Raw genomic sequence first — 25,420 nt, forward strand, 5'->3', positions numbered from 1 at the left:
CGTTGCTGATGGAAGCAAGTCCTGGCCCCCAACAATGAGTGCTGGTGCCTTCCACCTGCAAACATTGGCACAAATTAAGGGCTGCATTTATCTCATGTGGCTATGCTGGACTTTTTGTCTGACTTTGACACTATAGGATTTTAACAGCTCTGGTTTGCTCCTTGCAACGTTTTCGAATTGTAATCAATTGAACCTGATAAATGTAGGACGTCGGTGCCCCAGATCACTGAAGTGAGCCATCAGAACCTTTGTGCAACAGAAGTTTTGTCAGTGGCACAACTGAAAACTGATTTCTTGAGCATGTCATTGCATTGTTAAATGACGACTACTGCCTTTATTTGATAAAAAATGTAGGGTAGGTTAAAAATACCTTTCTAATTGAGTTGAATGTCAGTTGTTTCTGAATTCAAGGCGGTTAATTGTTCTTTTTCTGTGATTATGTTTTCCTTACAAAAACATATTGAACTATAATTAAAGTATAATATAATCAGTTTTTTTGCCAGTAACTTTGGCTCCGTATGATGAATCTTCATGAAATAATCAAGACTAGAATGCACCTGAGTTCAGCTGTTTGGAAAGTATTGGGGCAATTTGTCAACAGGGGTTGAGAAAAAGGTTGGGGCCCCAAAACGTGTTTTCCCCTTGCAATTTTCCATAAGGATTTTAGACATAACTGCAGCCCTTAATGCAGGGTGTAATTATTTCAAATTTGGCAGAAAGCTACATCTCCTTCCAGAAAGAGTGCTTTTTGTATATTTGCGTGACAAGGAGAGAGCAAAAGCGCCATATTAACATAGATAAGGCACTATCCTGCTCTCTCTTAGAGCTGGCACACAATCAGACTGCTGAGTGTCATGCATCATAGTGCAAAGGTGTCTGCATGAGTATAGCATAACATTTTTACTGAAAGGGCACCCTTCCGGAACAAATTACTATAGTTAGATTATCTTTAAAACTATTTCCACTTCAGATGTGGGCTGTACTGTGCAGGTCACATGCAAAGTGGGAAAAGTTAGAAGAAAGAGTTTACTACACAAAGTCACATGTTGGTAAACTTTCAGCATTTGAGATCGCAGTTGTGTTCTAAATCCAATGATGCAAAACACTGTGGCTCCCAAAAAGGAGACAACATCTCATTCATGTCTTCCTGCTATGTGCAGGTAATAACAGGTCGCAAAAGCCATACATACGTTGGTAAGGTTTTTCCAACTTCAAATTGACTTTTGTACACTGCCAAAAGTGATTATTCGGTCACAAAGTCTGTGATTATGCAAATTGCAGGGCTTTTGTCTTCAAAATCACGTAGGGCCCGACATGGTAGGTTTCATGTCCAATCGCAGTGTTTGGATAATGGCGGTTCGAGTTGAAACCTGCAGGGAAATCCGACTGGGTCAGTCGAAAAAGGCAGCATAATCCCTTATAGACGGCGTTTCGGCCGTCGGGATTATGATGTTGGTTTCCGACAGCCATTCCATGTCGGCCTTTCCGACATGGAAAGGCTGTCAGAAAGTGACATTGGGGGCCCCTCAACATCCCTGCACCGTGTGGCAGGCAGCGTGAAGTGCCTGCCACACAGTGCAGGCATGTTTACAAACTTTCATTTTTCAATGGGAGGTTATGCTGCAGGCATTTTCAGCCCGCGCGCAAGCTCCCATTGAATAATGGAAGTTTTCGACCGCACTATGTGGGGAGAGGATGTAGCCTTACAGCTAGAGCAGTCAACCTTGAAGCTGGGGAAACCGGTCCGCATCTCGGCAACAACGCTCAACATCCTGTGATTCTGAGCAAATCACTTAATCTCCCTGTGCCTAACAAAAATGATTGATTGATAAAAATTTATAATGCGCAAAACAATAACCCGCAGGTATCAAGGCGCCTAACAATAACATCTAAAAAATGGAAACATGCATCCTTACACATAGGCTTGCAGGAAGAGGCGAGTTTTAAGGGCACTTCGAAATTTCTGTAGGGAGGGTAGGGACCTGAGATCCAGAGGGAGATCATTCCACCATTTGGGGGCCAGGGTGGAGAAGGCCCTGCCACCCCACTTGGCTCTTCGTATGCGGGGAACTGTCAGGAGCAGTTTCCTGGAGGAGCGCAAGTCCCTTCCAGGAGTGTAGTGGGAGATGATGGAACCAACTCCTGTGTCGCTGTACTTTGCAATGGCTCTATAGGTCATGCATAGGACTTTAAACCGTACTCGGTGCTCTACCGGTAGCCAATGCCGCGCTTTCCTGGCCAACGTGGCCGAGGAGCGTCTGGGAACCTCCAGAACAAATCTGGCTGCGGCATTCTGGACTACCTGCAAGCGCTGCAGCAGGCTCCTGTTTAGCCCCGCGTACAGCGCATTACAGTAGTCCAGTCGTGAGCCGATAAGTGCGACAGCTATTTGCTTTCTGGATTGCTGAGAGAGATATTTCCTGATTCTTCGCAGGGTGTGGATTAAGCCCCAACAGGTGGAGATGGTTCTACTAACCTGTCTGCCCATATCCAGGGCAGGGTCTATCATCACCCCAAGATTCTTAGCAGATGTCGTGGGGGAAGGGCACACTCCTAGCGAGTCAGGCCACCAGCTGGCTGACCAGATGTTCTCTTTCCCTCCAAACACCATCACCTCAGTCTTCTCCCCATTCAGTTTAAGTGAATTCTGGATCATCCACTGACCAACCGCCTCCATGCAAGATCTAAAGTTGGAGGCAGTTGGTACATCTGAATGGGAAAGAGAGACGAGGATTTGTGTATGTGTCCATCTGTATTGAAACTGGTGCTCATGTAAAGCACTCTGATACGCAATTTCTTCGGTCTAGTTCGCTCTATATAAAACTCTACAAATAAAAAAAATTGGGATTGCGAAACTGCCGACCCATTGTCCGGCGGTTCCTTTCCCCCCGACATCGCAATCAGGGCCATAGTACTTTGTTGCAGTGAACTGCTGTTGCATTTCCACGTCCTTAATTGCTTGTATGAATGCTAGAAACTGATTTGGGACTCTACTTGTTGTATTTTTAATTGTATTACTAAAACAACATAATGGGTTTTAGTAGTCCCAATCCTACTATTTACATTACAAATGTGTTTTTTTGAGGATTTGCTGTTTGAGTCATGAGGCATATGTGTATGCCAATTTGAAAGAGGGGAATTGCATAACTCTTGGCTTTTCTGCAAACTGAATTTGTTGTGCCCCTCCAGAAGTCAGTAGTTACCTAAACTGATGTTACCATTGAGGCCCATCAGCATGTACTAATCTATTATAGTGACCAGAAATATTGAGCCAATGATCTAGGGAGGGGACAAACAAAAGTATTCAGTTTCAATTTAGGAAGGTTATATTCTTGCAGAGGGACCACCATGTCTTTGCATATTATCTCATGATACGTAAGAAAATAAAATATTATTATAAAATGAGTATAGAAAATACCATCAACTGACAACAGTCCATTCTAAAATGTTCAATCACATATGATCTGTCTTAAGCCTGGATAGTAACATTCAATTCAAATTAAGCAGTTTGAGGTGGTTGCTGTCCTCACTGACTAAGAGGAAATGTCCTAAGAAGTGTTTTTATCAATCAAGCATTATCTTAAAGATTGTGACAGCTTATTCTAAGGATATGAGCAAAATGAAGGGATTAAGATGAAATTCACTCAAACAATACCTTTCAAAACATGTCAGGTTTGGAAGATACTTATTACGCTTAATATAGCCCCATATCAATTTTACCATTTCGCTTTGTTTTCCTAGTAGTAAACAGCATCGACTCTATCAACATTTTAAGAATAATTGATTTGTGAAAGGACATCTAAATGCATACTAATGTTGTGTTTAAGTGTACGTAGAGCTGTCTCATGCTTCACAGATTCATTTCCCAAGCTTTAGCCATTGGTACTGCCTTTTATAATGTTATCCGGCAAAGCCCCATTATCGAAAGTAATACAGACAATGTAGTATTGTTCTAACCTTTTAGTAACACAAGCATTTGCTGATAGAATTACTCTTTATGGATGTGGTGGTAGAGGAAGTGGTGTGATAATAAACCGGGATAAGATTACTGTGACATGAAACCTTTAACAACAGATATCTGATTTCAGGGTGGTGCAGACCTTGGCCTCTCACCTGTAATTTTCCAAGGTGCTATCAGAGTAACTTGATAAGTGAATGTACAGCGACATCTTTGCCACAGCGCGCACTGTAATTTACAATCTAATAATTGTAACCCTTTTTTTTCTGACTGCCTGTGGAATTGATGTGCTGACCAGCCTGTTTTTTTTTTCAAATTACAGCTGTGTTGGCGTGGAAGAAGATGAGGCTCCAGATATTGACATCTATCACTGTCCAATTTGTGAGAAAACCCATGGAAAATCAACATGTAAGTACAGATGTTGCAGAGGTTCACAATTTCATAACCTGTAAGCTTGGCACGTTAAGCGAGGGAATAATACATTTATATCACAAAGCAAACATTTCGGTGTAAGTGCGTTACTGCACCCTGCACCAGAGGTACCATTGGTCATTTAGCATGAAAGAAAAAATGTTCTGGCATCCATTTCTGTCTGACAATGTGACATTTATTTCACATTATTTTCCCTTGGCTATTTTATTTATTCCCCAATCGGTTTACATACCTACAAACAAATCAGTGCTTATGTTACTGCATTTTCTCTCTAATGTATGATGTTTGCAGTGGAGCTGCTGCTCATGACGAATAAATACAAGTAAAATCTCCTGATGGACAGTTTTTCATTATATAAAAAGTTAATTTTCATGAGGTGAGTTTACATACAAATATATTTTGTGGACAGTACGTATAATGGTGGTCATTCTATAAAGCCTGACTACCTTTTAAAATTTGGTGAGTTGACAAGCCAACCTCTACGATCTATACAAATAAATATTTTTTCTACAATCACAGTTTTTCTTTGCATATTATTAATTAATTATTATTTGGAGTCTTGTGCGATACCCAAAAACCCTGAGGAGCAATTCATAGGATTCTTTTGTTTCATAGCAAACATGCACTATATAAGAATCAGCATTCACTGGACTAGTTCATACCACTCCACAACACCCAAATAACATGTCTTTGAGACCTATTGGCTTTGTCAATGTTTTTAGCCATGCTAAACACCATCTGTGATGCTATACAGCATGACTTACTAAGAAAAAAAGGCTATGACATGGCTTGCTGCGTCATTTTGAAGGTGTACGCACCACTCATGCATAGACTTGAGATCTGTACGCACCAATCATGCGCAAGGGTCTTGGTTGGGGAAGCGATTGGGGATGCAACGTGGGGGTGTGGAGGGGAAGTAACACGTTACAGAGAAAGAGGATGCCAGTGAAGGTAAAGCAACACGGGGGGCAGAAATAAGCCAGATTGAGGCTTGGCACTTACAATGGGCAATATTAAAGATTTTTTGTCAGCCCTTATGGCAATTCTATATTTACCGGACCGACCAGCCTTATTTAAGTCTCCTGTCGTGATGAGCTTTATTAAAGGTTTGAAGCATAGTGGGACCTTAACTTGGTCTTGGCCTTTCTCATGCACAACGTTTGAGACAATGCATAATTACTCACTGTGTCTCCTGACATTGAAGACGGTCTTCCTCATTGCAATTATATCAGCTCATTTTATGAGTGAACTGCAGGCATTCTCAGTGCAACTGCTGTATACCACAGCTTTCCCTGATGAGCTGATGTGGAGGAATCAGCGGCATTCTTACCAAAAGCAGTGACTCCCTTTCATGTTGAGCAATCAGTCACTCTGTCAGCATTCTTCGCTCTCCTATACCGCTTTAAAGAGGAGAAAGCGCTCGATCAGCAGGACCCACAAGGGCTTTAAGGTTTTAGATTCATAGTACCGGGGAGCACTTTGTGGACGACCATCTTTTTGTGGGGTTGTTTGATTCAATGAAAGGGAAGGCTGTACAGACGAGGACACTGTTGAGGTGGATTATACTCTGCATTTAGATCTGTTACACACTTCACTGGCCAAGACACAACCCTTAGAAGGTCTGAGAGCCCATTCCACCTCGGCTAAGACTACTACCCCTGCATTGACTTGGGGAAAGCCTATAATTGACTTCTGCCTGTTGCAACGTAGACATCAGCGCATTTGTTCAGGAAGCACTAAAGCCGTGAAAGCCTTGTCCAGCCGGTAGGCCATTTTCGCACTAGATCCTGCAGGACATTTTGGTCTGAGTGTGGTCCACAGATGCTCCTTCTTGAGAGGTGGTGCTTTGGTATCTATTATAAGGTGAAAATTCCTTTTTGGAAGTATCCATCAGAAGAACAGATAACCTTCTTCAGAACTCCTCTTTCTGGTGGATACACTCTCAAACTGCAGATTCCTCACTTCACTCCCACCTCCTCTCTCTGTCGGGTGCTCTTTTTTTCACATCCGAAAAGCTCCCAAGTTAGTATACAGCACCCTGGTACCAACATTTGCTCTTGATGAGCTTGAAGGTACATTACTGGAAAAAATAAGAAACTGACATTGGCGCACAAGGGTGGTGCTTATAAACAGCTTCTCCACTTAGAGGTGGGTGGCATGGAGCCAACTCGGAGGCACATGGCACCACCCTGGAGCCACGCTGGTCTACTGCTGAAGAAAAGATTCCTGATCTAGTCTAGCGCCTGCTGAGTAGACTAAGGTGAGGAATCTGTTGTTAGATAGTGTATCTAGTCGAAAGAGCATTACTGAAGTTATGTAACTTGTGCTTTTGATTATCTCTGCATCATATAGTGTGTAAAACTGTCATATAGACTAATGGATAGATTTGAATGAGTGAATGAGATATTTGTATAGCGTATCTGCTACCCAAGAAATTGCCCTGCGGTTGCTTAAAATTGGTGTTGAGGGAGCGTTTATGAGCTCTAGTGAGAATTCATTCCATCATTTAGCCTCAAGGATTGCAAAAGAATGACCAGCCATATGGATTAATCAGTACCATAGTGGTAGTATGTGAAGAGTGTTGGAAGATCTGAGAAAGTGGACCGGATTAACAGGGGTGATGAGATTTGGAGATACAGTGTGCCTTAGTTATAAAAGTAATTGTAAGTTAAAGTAAGTATTTTAAATTTTGTTCTGTTGGTCACTGATAGCCAAAGAAATTCTTTAAGATGTGAGGAAGTAAGTCCATGTCGAATATTATTCAGAATCGGTCTTATTGCCAAATTCTGGATCACTTGAAGTTTATGAGTGAGATGTTTTGGAAAATCCTAATATAGAGTATTACTGTAGTCGAGACATGGTGAGGGCAGGCTCCACAACTTTGCGTTTGGAAGAGAGACCTGTTCTGCTATCATTAGAAGTCTTTCTTCCTGTACCCTTGGTGCCAAATAACAACACACTACTCCATCTCCCGCGATCAGGTGACCTGTCAAGTTCAAGTTCAAAAGACCTTTATTCGAATTTGATAAAATTCATAAAAGTACCGAACACAGCAAAAACACACATATACATATAATACAAAACAATTATATAAATAACATTCCATAATAACAAAGTAGTTCATACAGTGGTTAAGCAGTAAATGTCGTTATCCTATAAAATTTTTACAGTAGTATCATTATGACTGATTCTGATTTCAGGGACTTTCCATTGCCTTGCGTGCACGTATGGCTAGTCTTAAAAAAGTGCTGGTGCGAAAGGTCAGTTCATCAGTGTCCAAGGTAAGCAGCAACATATAGGATTCCTGAAGTGTGAGAGGTCTAAGTTTTCTAAAATATGGGGTTAAAAGCCATTTGATATATCTTACATAAAATTTACAGAAAAACAGAAAGTGCAAATCATCTTGAGTGCCTATACCATCGCAAGGGCAAGGGGTAAGATCTGTACAATGTCGGTACCCCAAAGGAAAAGACAGCAAAAATTTCACAGTTCCTGCCCTTAGACGAAATAATAAAGATCGCTCCCAGTTTGACATGGGGAGTGAGAGGTAGGGCGGCATAATTTGCATACAGAGACCATTTCCTATGTATTTCTTGACCCTTGATTTCTGAGATTCTCTTCCAAGCCGTTCATTACGATAAAGTGCATAAAGTGCCTTTTGGACCTCGAATTTATCCTTTAGTTCGATTGCCGTTGGATCAGTGAACAAGATACCTCTACCACTTTCATTAAGTGTTTTAAAAACTTCTTTGAACCAGGGGATCTGCATGCCATTTTCACAATTTAGGCAATCCTTAATGATGTTTTGTGTAAGGGCAGCAGCATCATTCCTCCAGATTCTAATCCAGAAGAGAACTGGTCTTGCTTTGATAAAATCACTTATGAAGGGGAGGTTAAGTTCATTATGGCAGATAAAATCAGAAGCGGTTTTCCTCTCTTTGGATACTAATGCTGCTGACCGATCCCCAAACTTCAGCTCCATACGTGGCAACAGGAGAACACTGTAATTTAAAAATCTTAACAATAGCCTTTGTGGCGCCGATTTTCTTTGGGCGGGGGAGACTCAGAACAGAATTGTTGGCTTTCGAGAACTTGCTCGTGGCGTGGGCCACATGCCCACTCCACGAGCTGTTCGCAGCGAAAACCAACCCCAGATAAGGAAACTTATGAACAGATTCTAGTTTATCTGTTCCGATTCGAATTGTGCTGAGTTTCCTTTTGCCCGGCCCACAGGACATGATAAAAGACTTTTTGAAATTAACTTTCAAGTCCAGTCCCTCCATAAAATTTACAAAACTATGTACAAGCAGACGTAGGGCGTTAGGTGTACGTGCCATAAGGACAGCGTCGTCTGCATATAAAAGCACGGGTAGGGGGTTGCTTAGAATTATTGGGACATCAGGGGTAGCTTTCTTTAGACAATTGGACAGGCCGTTAATATAAATGATGAACAGCAGGGGTGCTAGAACGCACCCCTGTCCCACCCCCCTCCCTATCTCAATGGCTCCCGATACCTCTCCGCCCATCCCGATACGTACCCGTGCTTTCAGGTCAGTATGGAGATAGGCTAAAAATCTAACAAGAGTGGCATCAAGGCCATTCGACAGGAGAATTAACCAGAGCTTAGATCTGTTCACAAGATCAAATGCGGATGAAAGATCCATAAAAGATAGGTAGGCAGGGGATGAGCGGGCAATGCAATATTTGTCCATTATCAATTTTAGATTTAGACATTGCTCGACTGTTCCTACCCCGCTCCTGAACCCCATCTGACAAGGATCTAAAAAGTCAGTATCAGACGCCCATTCCAGTACCCTATTATAAATTATACGTCCTAGTATTTTTAAAGTATTATCCAAAAGGGAAATGGGACGGTAATTCGCTGGGTCTGATCTGTCTCCCTTTTTATAAATGGGAACGATGATACTAGTAGCCCAGGTGTCAGGCATGGCTACTTGTGGGAGACTGTTAAAGATGTTAAGGAGTATTGGTGTCCATAGCGCAGCGTTGTGTTTAATAATATCGATAGGGAAGCCGTCTGGTCCGGGCGCCTTGTTACCTAGACTCTCTTTTATGGCTTTCCTAACTTCTTGGTCCGAAATCTCTAAGCCTTCTGTTTGGCCCATATTAGGGAGAAGGTGCTCGTCAGAGGGGGCAGCATAAATATTAGAAAAATGGGTCTCCCAGGCTGCACTGGTTATATTGCAGCTGATTTGTGTAAGCTCTTTGCTCATTTCCCTCGTTCTCCTAACAGCCGACCAAAATGGGGCGCTGCCACCCAGATTGGCACTAATGACCAGCTTATCCCAGTGTTCGGAGAGTAAGTTTGCCTTCCTTTCCGATATTTTATCTTTGTAGTTTTTCCTGGCAGCTCGAACTACATCTTTACATCTGGGTTTGGCAGAGAGAGCCTTTCTTAAATCTCTGTTGGCCACGGAGCAAGATGTATCAAACCACCGTGGCTCTTTGTGTTCATTAGGGAGTGGGACTGACAGGAGAATTTTTATATTTGAGCATAAAGCTTCGAAGTCTATGATCAATTTTTCATTGTTTGTGCTTGTGGAAGAGAGGGATTTCAACAAATCGGAATGTGTCTCCTGAACCTTATCTATGATGGCCCCACAATCAATTCCCCTCCATTTTAGGCGAAGGCCATCAATTGAGGGTGTAATATCCCTTGCCCCGTTTAGATTCATAAAAATTGGACTGGGTACGAAATTAAAAATAGCTAACAATGGATTGTGATCACTGAAAGACGTTTGCACCACAGAAGTTTTAATTAAACAATCTGTTAGCAGAGGTGATGTAAATATGTAATCGATAATTGAACCGTTATCCCTGCCCTTAAACGTGGGGGCATAAGGAAAATTCATATCATACCCTACACTCATTACATCAACAAGATCAAAATCAGAAAGTATGCTGATCAGTTCCACACCCCTGCGGTCATTACAGTAATCAAGGTTAGTAGATCCATAGTTCTCTATAAGTTTCACGTTAAAATCACCCCCAATCAGAATGCTAGTCTTGGTATCTACTGACAAGGAACAATCAATCGTGTTTAAAACCTTGGATAATGCAACAAAGTTTTTGTTCGGTACACCATAAAAATCATTGTTATAAAAATTAATTAAATAAATTGTGGTCTTTGATTTCGGTTTGTATTCCAGAATTTGAATATTGGGATTAGCAGGATTATCTAGCTTCAGATCTCTAATTGTACCACCTGCCAGAATTCTAATCCCCATAAAAAGAACACCCACTGCTCGGCCGAGGCTAGGTTTTACTGATGTCAAGCTAAAGCAGTGGTAGCCTTCAATGTACAGATTATCAACAGCCCAAGTTTCTTGGAACATAAGTATGTCTGCATCATTAATTAGTTCAATCCATGCAGGGTCCGAGAGCTTAGATTCCAAACCTGCAACGTTCCAGCTTAGAATTGATAAGCCATGTTTGGTTCCATGTTTAGCAAGTGTATTCCCAGTATTCCCATTATCATGGTGGGGTAGTTCGTTGGAAATGGCCAGGATACTGTCCGACAATATAGTTTCTGTAAAAGCAGTTTGGACGTGGTGCAATACAGCTGGGGTTATGAGACCCTCTGAGTTACAGGCTTTTACATCGTTGCACATTCCTTTGTTGGGGGATATACTCAGTCAATCCTGTTCGTCTAGAGATGATAAGTAATCGAACCGATTGTAAGTGGGGATGTTGTACATTGGCCTAACTTCAGTCATCTGTGCAAACTGGAACGGATTAGAGATTGGGTAAGGCCTATCTCTATAATTGCTTTGATGCATGGTTGGGGCTTGAAAGAACTGCGGAGGGTTGGGGGTTGGGATTGGCATTGGGGGTTGTGGGTGCCAGTTACGGCTATTAGAGTGGATGGCATTAGGGTTCTGATTCTGGATAAAAAGGGGTGATTTAATCCTTGCTCCAAAGTTCAGATCCTGATAAGAATTTGTGGGGAGATTAGCCGTGGCTTGTTCGGGGGGTATCAGATGTCTGTAAAAGTATCCTAAGGGAAGGAGCGTGGTGTTGAATTCCCAGGGCGATGGTAAAGGGGCATTGGCAAGGGTTTTCTCTGCCCATTGTGGATTTCTAAAGCTTATGGTGACACAGTCGCCCTCAAATTTTTTCCTGAGTGGGCCAATCCAACCCACTCGCTGTGTGTTAATAATCTCCCTTGCACCATCAATAGGGTAATTGCAGTTAGCAATTAGCCAGTGCAAGGTTTTGTTTTTGAGGGATGTGGGATTTTCATCCTGATCCTTCCTTAGCTTGGTGACATTTACTAACACTAATACATATGCACCGCATTCCGGTGGGAGGTTAATGCGGGCAGGAACTTGTCTAAATGTTTTTGGTATAGGTTGGGCCGTGGTAGGGCTGCTTGTTGAAATTGCAGAGTGACCTGTGGTACTCACATTTGGGGGTTTAGTGTTAATGTTGGTATTAGTGCCAGGGTCCTTCCTTTTGTCTGAGGGTGCACTATTAATATGCAATGTTGGTGTTTTTTGATTAATGGTTGGACCATTAGCCAGTGCGACAGGTGGAGCTTTGTGTGCATTATTTGGGTTTGTTGGAGGTGCCTGAGGAATATTGATTTTGGTGCCTGCTATTTTAGTGGTGTTACTATTATTTGTGCTTTTTGCAGGACCTTCCTTCAGGAAATTCTTAATAGGGATACTCAATTCAGCTAGTTGTTTTTCTATTCGAGTAAGCCTGTTTTCAATGGGGGATAAATAGATACTTAATAGTTCCCCCAATATTTCCAACATAGGGTCGTATGCCTTGTCGGTGTTATCATTAGTATCCATTGTTCTACCCTGCTGAACCATTTCACTTTCATCCCCTTGAGATATTACCGTAACCCTGGACGCATTGTGGTTAGGGACAGAGTTGGTATTTTTCCCAGACTTTCTTTGTGCCCGGCCATATTTCCTGACCATGGTAATCCGGGGCTTTGGTGCGTGTGATTTCTGTTTTTGGACTGCACCCTCTCATCTACCTCTCAATTGCCTGGTGTTATCAGCAGATTTTACTTTAGGAGAGGGGTTGATGGGTAGATCAGGAGTTTTTTCCAAGTCTGTGCTGATATCGGTGTCTGAATCTAACATGGGAATGGAGGCTGAGAGGTTAACCTCGCTAGGAATGGTGTGAATGTCAGCACATACGTCAAGTAGGGGTCTGATGTTATTAGGCATAGCCTGTGCAGGTGTAGTAGCGGTGGCAATAAGGCCAAGTGAAGAACGTTTGGCATGTGCCAGATCTTGTGATACCCTGCGTTCTAAAAGGCTAATGCCCTGATTGATGGCATCATTGGCCTTAGTTATAAAAAGGTCAATGGGGCCGGTCACAGGGCCAGCCCCAGTGGCAGCTGTTTTGCTGCGGGTACCCCTTGGGGACATGCTGACAATTGCTTACCCTTATTCAAAGAAATGGGTTGCTACGCGGAACAACAGACACAATTGTTAATGACAGCGAGCAAATAGTCCCAGCAGTGTTTTCAGTATCCACAGTTCCCAAATGGGGGTTGGCCAGTGGGTCATAAGAAAGTACCTTATAGAATTGGCGATGGGGGGTGGCCCCGTCCCGTCCTCCTCGTGCCTCTGAGGGCCACAGAGGGCCCGCCCTTTGCCCGGGCTTAGCCCTGGTCGCTCCCGCGCGCGACTCGCGGGGCGAGAGGCGTTCCCTGGAGATAAGGCGCCTCCTGGCGCGCGTTGGTGACGTGGGTCCTGTCGCGTTGGAACCCCGGGGCAGCTGGGTGATGAAGTTCCCCAGCTGCATGTGGCACCGGGTGGTTCTCGGAAGATGCAGTAGCCGTTCCCCTCACGGCGGGTGTCAGGAGGAGGTGAGCTGCTTGAAAGCCGTTTCCCTCACGGCTGGCATGTTAGTCCAGGTTAGTGCCCCACCTGCGCTTCGGCGCTCCCTGGAGATAAGGCACCTCCTGGCGCGCGTTGGTGACGTGGGTCCTGTCGCGTTGGAACCCCGGGGCAGCTGGGTGATGAAGTTCCCCAGCTGCGTGTGGCACCGGGTGGTTCTCGGAAGATGCAGTAGCCGTTCCCCTCACGGCGGGTGTCAGGAGGAGGTGAGCTGCTTGAAAGCCGTTTCCCTCACGGCTGGCGTGTTAGTCCAGGTTAGTGCCCCACCTGTGCTTCGGCGCTCCCTGGAGATAAGGCGCCTCCTGGCGCGTGTTGGTGACGTGGGTCCTGTCGCGTTGGAACCCCGGGGCAGCTGGGTGATGAAGTTCCCCAGCTGCGTGTGGCACCGGGTGGTTCTCGGAAGATGCAGTAGCCGTTCCCCGGCTACTGCATCAGGAGGAGGTGAGCTGCTTGAAAGCCGTTTCCCTCACGGCTGGCGTGTTAGTCCAGGTTAGTGTTCTGTTTGTGTGTTTGTAAATGAGGTTTAAAGCTGAACAATAAAATTACATAACACAATAAACCTATAACAAAACGAATAAAAGGTTGTTGGTGGTTTGCACATTGATGCTAAATATAATACAAGCACCCAACAGATGCCGAACCATGATCTTTGCTTGAATAAGTATGTAAAAATAAAAATTGTCACTTCATATTTTTACAGGTGAAAACATAAATGGGGGTAAATACTAAGACTATATACGCATTAAAGAATAGAAATAGAAATTAGTTTAAAAAAAATCCCAGGTGTATATGGCCTTGGCGTTGTATTTTATTGTATCACAACCCTTCTGATTTCATCCTCTTGGCCATTCCTTTCTTTCCTCCAGATTTTTTCCTTGTTATCTATTTGTTGCATTTCAGCTGTACTAACCTTTTGATACTGTTCTAACACTAGCTATTCCCAATTTGTCAGCTTCTACTGTGATACACATGCCGTTCTGTGCAAGCCTACGTTTTAAGCATTTATCTTGTCACTGATGCCCTGCTATTACAAGCTTAAAGTGCCAATTCGTACCGTGCTGCTTCAGCCCAGTATGTATAAGCCTGAAAAGAGCCTTCTGGGTTTTGGCCCAGTTAAGTAGACTAGCTCGCAAAAATGTATTTTTAAGCCTTTTTGGCTTTTTTCCTTCACGTTTGTTTTGGCACTACTTTCCAGGGTGCATCCATCTATGCCCCATGTAACCTTTTGGACAGTGTGGTTCTGGAAAGGCACATATTTTCTTTAAGGATTGTTAGTGGGGTGGTAAAGGACTTATGTTCAGACATACAGGACACAGGTTTTGGTATTGTACAGTAGTTGTTATTATGCCCATGTGTTTGAGTGGGTGCACTGCTGGTGAATAGTTTTCTTAATCCCAATAATTTAATTTGATTTGTTCGCTATTATTTTCCCCCAAGAGACCCTTATACTATTAAAGTAGTCTTACTAATCGGTGTCATAGTGTGCTTGTGCTGATATGATCCTAGACAGTCAGTGAGTTTAGTGAATCCGTATGCTCAGTAGATACAAATAGTACCAGAGAATTAGAAAACTAGAGTGCATGCAAAGTACATCGCATTCTTGTGCACAGAACTATAATATCCATATTTTGCTCAATATAGAGAATCTCCTATAGCACTGCTTCCCAAACGTTTTAGGACCACAGTCCCATTTTTGGAATAAAAAACGTTTGCGACCCTCCTAGCTTTAATGTACATGAGGCAGGCCATTTTTTTCATGTAACTAAAGCATCCTATTATAGCTCACTGTCATCTACAAATAGCACAAGTTACATTGAAATGGTCATAGGCATCTAGTTTTACTGTAAAACTATATTGCACACAAATGATAATGTCTGAAAATCGGGTTTCAGTAAATATTTACCATGTGTGCATTACCAAGTAAAGTTTCTTAATTTGTTTTGATCCTGTTAAAATCTATGTTTCCATCACACTTCAAAATTAAAATTTTCTTTTTTGATTACATAATTACTGAATGTGTATGTTGTGTGTTTTAAAAAATGATTTCCTGCAGCCTTTCCCTTCACTCTCCCTGTTGCCCAGCAAAATTATCTCATAATTCACTTTACTTTTCTTTCTCTGACTACAAAGCGAGAGGAGTTTGTAAACATCAAACCCATGTTAAGAAATAAGCAGCAATTTGCTAGCAGACATGGCCTGACATCTGACCTCTTTCATTGAAGCACAGCAAATGTGACAATATAAATACAGAATAAAAAAATTGGCTCATGGTCCACCTGTGACTCACAATCCACAGTTCGGGGAGCACTGCCCTATAGGAAGGCTTAATTACTGTAGCTGCAACGGCTGTTGCTGCAAAGTTTAATGATACAGTATATGCACATTACTTCTCAATATGTAATCATTTGTTGGAAGGAATCAAGGGCTGTTCATTCTTAGTCTAAACATATAAATTAAAAAGCTTTAGCATGACAGTCGCAGAAAAATATATCTTATGCTAAGGCATCGAAGTTTAGATGCTGCTCAGTGCCATCAAAGTAGTAAAGTGTGTGAAATTATGCAGGTCTCTGTTCTGCAAAAGTCCTTCCTCTTCTGGCCACAGAGACAAGCTGAGAGGAGCCCTTGCCTCGGCATGTCTCGACAACTGCAGTATTAGCCACTATAGGCTACTAAAAAACGTATTGCCAGGCTTCAAAGGCACCCTAACTGTAGGGTATATTTTAATGTCTATCTGATTAATCAGCACTTGTTCAACAGCATAAAACTCTGCCACATGCAGTTCAGCAAATACTTAAAACTGAACAATTTAGATTATCCCATGACTGAACTGAGCACAAAAGAGTGGTCACGGATGAAGATTTTTGAACACAGGTCACGTACATTGTTTAATTGGGCTCCTATCAGCAAGCTGTAGGTTCCTTCTCTCAAGTGCGGTGAAAAAAGACAAAAGACAGCACAGATTCCTTAATATATAAAGAATTATCTGACTGTGCAACACTAATTTTCAATAGGCTGTATTGTAATTCTAGTTGTTTTCAACAGACATGGGCTCTCACTATTCAACATCAGTACTTAATTTGAGCTGGTGATTTCTGGTGTTTGGCACCTGCACTTAATTTTCAACATCAACACTTATGACAGCTGCCACATGGTGGCACTGTCTGTCTAATTTTGAGATTAGCAGAACAACCGTTACTTCTAATTTAGTATATATAAAAAATGACCGATAAGTGACTCCCAAGCCATTCTTATAGCTTTGGAGGCTTGGAATGGTCTGAATTGTCATTGGCAGTGCTGGCAGGGGCAATGGGGTGGAGAAAGCTGCAGTTGCCTCCTGACAAGGGCATGGGCACTTATTTTATTTTTTTGTAAGTAAGCACTGTTCAACACTTTAGTATTTTTACCACTGTCCCCAGATTGTGCCTGGAGGCAACCCACATCTGACATCTGATTCTTTCTGAAGGTCCTAAAAAAAGTACAACAGAATAGTGCCTCTTTTGTCACCACTGGCTTTCTCCGCAATTATTGGCAAAAAAAATATTCCCCAAAAATATATTAAGGAGGCAATATCGACTTTATATACTTTATATGTAAAGTCAAAAATATGGACAACCAAAATATAGATGGCCACAATATATTTAAAAATGGTTAAGTATATGGAATTTTAACTATTACACTTAGATTTATTTTAAAACCTATATTATTTTTAAAAATAGTAGCACATTTATAAAAAATATTAATAATGTGAAAAATATGCACTAAAGTATAACCAGAGCAACTGGAATGATGCAATTATGTGGCTGTGGTGTTTTGTTGCAGAATTAACGATTTAAATAGAATTATTGTTTTGCTGCATTTACAACATAATCCATCATCTGCTGCATAATCTGCAGATTTCAACAAAAAAACTGTTTATTGCTGAAACGGTTAAAAAGTTATCAATACAATAACATTAAAAATAAATTATTAATAAATACTTATACAAAATTATAAAATAATTCACATTAAACTATATATATATATATATATATATATATATATATATATATATATATATATATTTCACACCAAAGTCTCTCGTTACTGGGGCCACCAACCCTTCAGGGCGGCCTCTGTTCGATGGGCACGGAGCAGCCCATCCAAATTCAAAGAAAATGGACCATCAGAGGCCCATTGCTGGCAAAAGAGGCATTTATTCAAACGTCCCCGCGCACAGAATTCTCCCAAAATGCCTTACGTTTCGGCCTCATCCGGCCTTGCTCACAGGCAGGGAAAAGAATGTCGAACTGCTCATTGCGCACCTGTGCGCTTTTACATCATTTGACTCATGTGACCAGAGTACAATAATACAAGTCCTAAAGTGCACCGCAGTGTTTTATAAAAAGTACTGATTGGAAGTCCAATTCTATTCAAGGTTGAAAACGTAAATACCTTCTTAGCTGTGCTACTTTTGATGGAAACAATGTATTATATGTCAGGTGAGTAGGTGTTTGCGCATTGCCAAAGTTCAAATGACATTAAAATCCATGCAATTCAGCCAACACGATCGAGAATGGCGGTCTGCCACCCCGAATCCCTTCCAACATGCTGTCCTTGTTGCTCAGTGGCTTTACCTCGGTAGGTTAGGAGTGGGTCATGCCCCTCATTCTGAATTTCACACCAAAGTCTCTCGTTACTGGGGCCACCAACCCTTCAGGGCGGCCTCTGTTCGATGGGCACGGAGCAGCCCATCCAAATTCAAAGAAAAAGCACCATCAGAGGCCCATTGCTGGCAAAAGACTCATTTATTCAAACGTCCTCGCGCACATAATTCTCCCAAAATGTCTTACGTTGTGTATATATATATATATATGCATATATATATATAGATATTAATATATATTAAAAAAGAAAAAAAAATCAGGTAAAAGAAACTAGACTTGGAGGGAAAAAATAATTACTCCACACCAACCCTGAGCAACAGTAGTAAATGTGTTGGACTTTGGAATGGTTAAACTTACTATTCCTACCCTCACAGGAGCAACAGTAGGGTAAGTGTTGGATTTTTGAAGGATCAGATGTACTATACCCAGACCAACCTAAGCAGCAGTAAAATAAGTGCTTGATTTTGTAGGTATTAGACTTACTATTCCGACTCTAATATAAGTAACAGTTGGGAAAGTGTTATGTTTTGGAGGGGATTGAACTACCCACTCCAGCGTTAGCAACAGTAGCTCAGATTGGATTTTCCATATCCTAAATTACTACAAAATAAATTGTATATATTTGTGTATATATATTTATAACATTACAATATTTCCAGAAAAAAATATTTTTAACATTAGATAATTTATATAAATAATTGAAAACTCAAAACACAAAAGGAACATATAAAAAAAATACAAAAAATAATATTTAAAAATGAAATCATTTAAAAAAATGTAATACATAGGTTTAAAATGCGTCCCATTCTACTACCCAAAAATTCCAACATTTACAAAAACTATTTAAATTAATTACAAAAAAATTATAATAATAATGATTTAAAAATATAATGATTGAAAAGGCAGTGTTGGGAAACAGAAACTACATTCCCAATCTAGGGATCTGAAGTCCAGAAGAATTTACCTACCGCACAAGAGCACATATTTTGAGGCACCTCCAGTAGCAGCAGAGCTTCAGAATGTAAAGTTGTGGAAAATAAAGTAGGAATCCACTTCTATGACAAAAAGAAAGGCCACAGCCAAAAGAAAGCTTTGTGTGAGACACAGTTTGATTTCCTGTAAGCCAGTGGTAGGAGCAATGTGGCTGTGCGACACAATCATACTTACAACAGATTGCACACAGGGCTTAAAGGGACATTTTGAAGATGTTGTAGTTTAGCAATGCAGTAGTTTGTATGCTTGAGATATGCAGCATTGCAATAAAATAAGTGTGAGAGGGAAATGCAAGACTCCACAAGTGATTGCTTTCTGTCAAATGTAAACAAGGGGAGAAGCTTCTTCATGAAGTTATGTTGATGGAAACGAGTAGGCCAAACTCTCAAGATATTACCTACATTTGTCTCCTTGACTTTTGGAGTTTCCACAGGTCCAGGCACTAACCTGAATGATTTGTAGCAAAAAGTGCAGCATAACACTGATAATAGCCTCAGATTGCCTGCTTCTTCTTAGACAAACTTCTTTTGAAGTGTGTAGACATCCAAGTGTTTAAGGGAAACTCTCATCCTTCAAGAACTATTTACGCTGCTAAATGGCAAATCCAACCTAAAACAATGTGAGGAGGGGAGCTACCTTTTGGGGAAATATTCAAAGCCAGATAGATACACATAACAAACCAGTCTATGCTCTATGTTTGACACATGGCATTGGTTTCCTGGAGACATGACATTAGTGATAGCAGAGAGAGCATTTTTACTAAATAATAATAACAGATGTATGCACCAGAGGGTTCATGCCAAACCGCTTCATCCATAACAGATAGCTTCACCATCTTGCTTGGCCCTTCGTAGCTTCCCTCACCTTTCTTGTTCCTTCTGTCATCCACCCCTCCCCCATTGTTACTTGGCCCATGACCCGAGAGATTACTTTTCACAAACGTGACAAATATCCCGTCCGCCTTATTACAAGCATCATAGCAATGTAATGCACTTGAAATAAGGTGGACGGGATATCTGTTGGGTTTGTGTGGGAGTAACTACTCCTTCCAACTCTAAATCAAATCCCTAGGGGCCTATTACGATGGCGGACGGACAAACCGTAACGGAACACGGGAACGACCGCCGAAGGTGCGTCGGTCGCGCCTTGCGCATTTCTGCATTCAACATTGCGGCGGGCGGTACTGTAAACAGCACCCGCCGCACTGCTGAAAGCCCATGTTGTGCATTGCCATGCAGAATGTGACAGGCACCGCGCGGTGACTGACAACTTGTGCATGGCAACAATGGGGTACCCCCCAGTGCAGCCCCACACCTCCCCAGGGGCCCGCAATGGACCCCACAGTGATTTCCCGCATGCCTTTGCATGGCAGAGTCTCCACCATCCAAAGGCATTCCACTGCAGGCAACGTAATATGGATAGTGGTGCATGCAAGGCACCGCCACCATACTGAATGACTTTTCTGCCCGGCTGGCAAGCCGACCGGCTGAAAAGCAGCGGATGGTCTTTCCGTCCTCTACGGTGCCCCTCGCATGCAAATATGCTGGGCTGGTGGAGGCGATCCACCTAGAATCCTAATAGCCCCTTAGTTTCAAAAATATAATTTCAAGGTGAATTCCGATATATAATCATTACAGTGAAAGATTTTATCAAAATTTACTTTGTTCTTTCTGAGCCAAACCATGTCAAAATACATTTGCCACATATCTTACCTCCAAAGGCCAAGCAATCATTCCTGGCTGGAGATGACAACCCTCCTATTCAGAGGAAAGTGGCTTCCACTTTGTGCCCAGAAAGCCCAGAGTGTTGTCAACAACTGGCCTGTTAATAGGGATTATTCATCTGAAGGGTGACAAGAACAGTTGACCGAACAAAGATAGCGAATGCACATGAGGTGACTTCATCTACTACCATTTGTTTCCTGGGCCCTCCTAGACTTTCTGGCTCCAATCCCAGAAGCCGGTGTGAAACAGAAGGAGTAACCCACATCTAAATAGAGAAGTCGTTTAGAGAAAGCTATTATTTCTAATGGAAGAAGGGGTTAGCTATTTTAGATTTAGGGCTTTAGCTAATTTGTATAGTAAAGCGAAGAGGAATATTTCTGGACCTATGATGATGACAAGTGAAGAGCAAGGCCTTGCTGGAAGAAAGAAGACTCAAGGACTCTTAACCCCTGTTGGCATTTGGGACTTAGAACAGCTCTCCAATGGCAGGTTGCTGACTTCTGTGTGCCTGCTCCAGGGACAGAAAGAGTAGAAGGACTCCTTACTTAACCCCTTCTGTGCTGCACGAATTTTGCTGCGGTGCTGAACGTTCCATTGGGCCTATGGAACCATGACGGAACGGTTCCGTCATAAGCACAGGCCAACTTACGCTCATGACGGAACCGTTCCGTCATGAGCATGGAAGGGGTTAAAGAAGGTCAAGCTGGTCCCACAGACTGGCTCTGCGAGAGCTCTGGCTGAAGAGACCCATTGATTAGAAACCTGCCCTTTGGACTAGAGAGCTGAGAATTACCACGATGACCTTTCCCAGCAGTTGGAGAAAAGTGGTATATATCAGTCTTTTTCACCTTCGGAGGACTGTCACAAGATGGTTACACTTCTCCTGGAAACGCTCACCTTAGGAGGGGCAGAGCATTTGTCGCCTTGAAATTGGGATCCCTGGGACCTTGCAGGAAAGTCACCTGCCATCGTAAAACTCTGCCCATCTACAATCTTTCCTGGAGCATTTCGTAACCTAAAAAAGTGACTAAGTCTTAGGGCAAAACCTTGGACTGAAGAGAGGTGACAAATTATTCTCAGGGGTGAAGCGGTCTAGTAAGTTATAATGTTCGGTTTCATTCTGCTCTGAGCTTTTGGCACCAAATTTAGCCACTGCCGGTGGAGAGGAAATTCGTAATATGCTTGGTTGGACCACGTCAGTCCCGCAAAGCACATTGCTGCCTTCTAACCACAGCAGCACCACCAGGGAACAGTGGTTCCCTGTCAGCTCCGGCAGAGAATGGCTGTTCGATGCCCCAATCATAATAGGGCAGTTTTGGAGACTGCTGCCGCTGCACCCCCGTGAGTCCAGTGGTCACTCGAAATTAAGCACTTAGGGCCAGATGTAGGTCGCCCAATACAGGTCGAAATTCTGTAATTTCGGCCGTTAACGACTGGTATTGGGCTTTTTAGATGTAGGTGGCATTTTTGTAGGATTCTGTATTTTACCGAATCGGTAATTTAAGGATTCGGTAAAATACCAAATTCTTAACATATCGATTCGGTAAATTACAGAATGCAGGATGTAGGGAGCACTCAAGTTAGTGCATTCCTCAGTTAAGGATTCGTTATTTACCACCAACTACAAGTTGGTGGTAAATAATGAAAACCTTTGAAAAAGCATTTTTTTTGCTTTTCCAACAGTGCCATGTTGCAGACATACATGCTCTTAGGGCATGTATATCTGCAACATGTGCACCCATACACAATTGAGGGGTGCAACAGGGTGTCAAAGTGACACCCTGCCACCCTTCAATGTTTTCCCCCTTTTACCGAATCGGTATTCCTATGGGCCTCCAGGCCCATAGGAATGAATGGCAATTACCGAATCGGTAAATACCGATTTGGTAAATATTAAATTTTACAGATTCTGTAAAGTTTACCGTAAAATTATCTACATCTAATTTACCTATTCTTAAATACCGAATCGGTATGATTCGGTATTTAAGAATAGGTAAATAGTATTTACCTACATCTGACCCTATGTACTTAAACATTTCTGGGGTGACCACTTTTCATATCCGACCTTTGTTCAGTCATGGTTGCACTCAGTTTGTGCGAATGTTCAAGGAACGGTAAACTGCTATTTTCAATAGTACTTTAATTTTTCCAGGCGCTTTTTGCCTTAAAACCTAAAAAACTTGCATCACCTGTTCTCCATACCCGATTTTAATTGTTTCTGGCTTTTTTCTATAAGAAAATCTTCTCTTTTTTTCAAAATTGGTTTGATTTGTTCATATTTCTTGAACACTGCCTGCTGTGCCATAGCTAACCAGGTTGTGTTTATTTAAGTTGGTAAAGATTACACCTTCCCAAATTTTTCAAAACACGCTTTCTGACGAGCTGCAAGGTAAATAAATTATGAAATTGAGGAGCTAGCACTGGCTCCCATGGCTACCAGCCTTAGTTGAGTTATTAAAAGTGATTGGACTACTCACAAGCTGAATGTGACTTCATCTTGAAACAAACTACAGACCTCTATGGCATAGCATATTCTCCTCCCACATGTGAAAGAAAACATGAAGACTATCACTATAAACATGAGACTTCACTGACTCTGCTTCAGAATTTGCAGTCAGGACCCATAGGTTCTGCAACAGCAGACTTTAACTACGTCAAAATAAATTTAAAAAAGCTGTTTGATTTACAGTGCGCATAATGTCATCATTCTGTCTCCACCTCTGTTTCTGTGTTGCAAACGACTTTGCCACAAGTTGAGCATAACATTTTTTCATTTTTTGTTTTCCGGATTTGTATATTCTTATGGATTTATATTTTGCGTGTATGCTGGTGCTGCTAGGAGACTTTTGCTATACCAAACCATACCTTTCCTTTATCCATCATGGACTCTGTTTATGAGTCAAGCGGAATGGAACTATCCTATGGAATAACATACCACTTTATTTTGAGTAGGTCATTAACCCACCTCCACCTCACACAGAGGCTGAAGCATACATTTACCCCCTGCTTATAGCAAGGGGCAAATTTACGTGTTAAACGTCACAGATCTGGGAATTCTGTGTGGTTTTATGAGCAGTAAATCTAGTTCCATGGGGTAATTCCTCATTCTGTGGGGTTTAACTGTGAGTTGCTTGCTATCGGTGTAGTGTAAAGTATGACGTTATTTGCACATGAGATTATACCACTTTATCAGTAATTTGCAACGTTTTATAATTATCTTCGAGTTACAGAACGCTTCTTAGTTCTATCCTTAAACGTAAAAAAGTAATTTAAATATCTTAACTAGCTGCTCTTCTGTTGATATTTAAAAATAAATTGTGTGCAGTACTTAAAAAAATGCCCAGTAAAACTCAGCCTTCCTTCAATGAGAATGTGCCACTTCTGTGGATATAAGTCCCTTTCTTTAATATCCTACTTATTAATCAAGTAGAAAACTAATTGCAGTTCAGTTACCTTACAAATCCACGTGTGACATTTCAGGTGCCTTACCTGCCTTTTGCCTGCTTTTTGGGAAATTTACAGAGCATTTTTTATCAATTATGGTTGTGTCCCCAGACTTTGTGACTTTTACTCTGCTTCCCACAACAGAGCTGTGTCGCTTATGAGATAGTGACAAAAACCAGCATCTGAATATTTTGGAACCTTGCAGTGAAGCACATGGCATGTTGAAATCCACAAACAGATTGCAGGAGCAATATAGCATCAAAGGCAATTACAAGTTGAACTAGCTAAATACAAATGCCTTCTGCAGACTTCTGGCTTCTAATTAGTCAACAAAAGCTGCCTTTGCCAATCTGTCTGCTGTAGCCTGCACTGTGTTGTACACTGTATTTAAAATCAAGAGCCTGCGAATATCATTGAAGGGTTCCTGATTACATATGTTTGTGAAAGTGTTGGATATATACATTGGCATTCGTATCGTTTTGCCACTTTTTAGAATGTGTGTGTGAGGTGCTTCGGAACCGATTCTTTCTCAGAGAACATATGACCGCATTTTCAGGATATTTTTTAACCCCTTCGATGCTGATGACGAGCTCAGCTCGACATCAGCCACGGTGGTCGTGTGCTGATGACGAGCTGAGCTTGTCATGTAACGCGGCTTTTTGAAAAAAGCCGCGTAGCGCAAAAATAACCCCCGCACGCATTTGGTTAAGGGAGCATGGCCCAGATGCACACAACCATCAGGCACATTAGCTTTCAGTGCATTTTCAGTGGAAGATATGTGGTACAGATTTGTTCTGTGTGAAAACTACCTTGACAGGATAAGGGGTGAAAATCCTTGAGAATCCATGCCTATGAGTTGAGCATAAACAGAGGCTGCTTCTCCCTGGTCATCCATTGGGTTTCTGAAAAAGTTATATTTTTTTGTCCGGTAAAATGCACTGCAGAGCGCGCTGCACAGCCCTTCTGGGAATCATGCACTATTGTGGTACACACATAGGCAGAGAATCAAACATTGAAACTTGAGTTAATCTCCAGATTCTATGTTATTCCTGAACACCACAGCTAAAAGACCATTCAGTATTCTTGGCCCTTTAAGCTCCAGCCTGTGGCATACAATGCCCAAAAATAGTTAAAACAGTCTACTGTCCACAAGTTTGTTAGTAGACGGGGTCTCATCCTGTTGGCATGTTGAGTCTAGAAGGGACTTCAGTCCAAAGGAGAACAGTCCTTGTTAGCTTTTTAATCTCGATAAATATAAGGGAATCTAGCGTACTGTGTTGCAGCAGCATCACAGGCAGGTCAGGTCCTATATCTCCCCTCCACCTTCCCTCCAACTATAAT

At 42.0% G+C, this 25,420-nt stretch overlaps 1 protein-coding gene across 2 annotated transcripts in view; it reads left to right on the plus strand.

Annotated features, from left to right (window-relative positions):
* The window catches only part of PHF2 (PHD finger protein 2), a 444,998-nt gene that overhangs the window by 221,954 nt on the left and 197,624 nt on the right, over positions 1-25,420 (plus strand). For both annotated transcript variants that reach the window (XM_086939167.1, XM_086939168.1), the window contains exon 2: positions 4,281-4,366. In XM_086939167.1, coding sequence (XP_086795293.1) covers positions 4,281-4,366 — 86 coding nt within the window. The remainder of the gene's footprint in view (positions 1-4,280; positions 4,367-25,420) is intronic.

The sequence above is a fragment of the Lissotriton vulgaris genome, chromosome 9 (genome assembly GCF_964263255.1).
Source record: "Lissotriton vulgaris chromosome 9, aLisVul1.2, whole genome shotgun sequence".
Lineage (NCBI taxonomy): Eukaryota > Metazoa > Chordata > Amphibia > Caudata > Salamandridae > Lissotriton > Lissotriton vulgaris.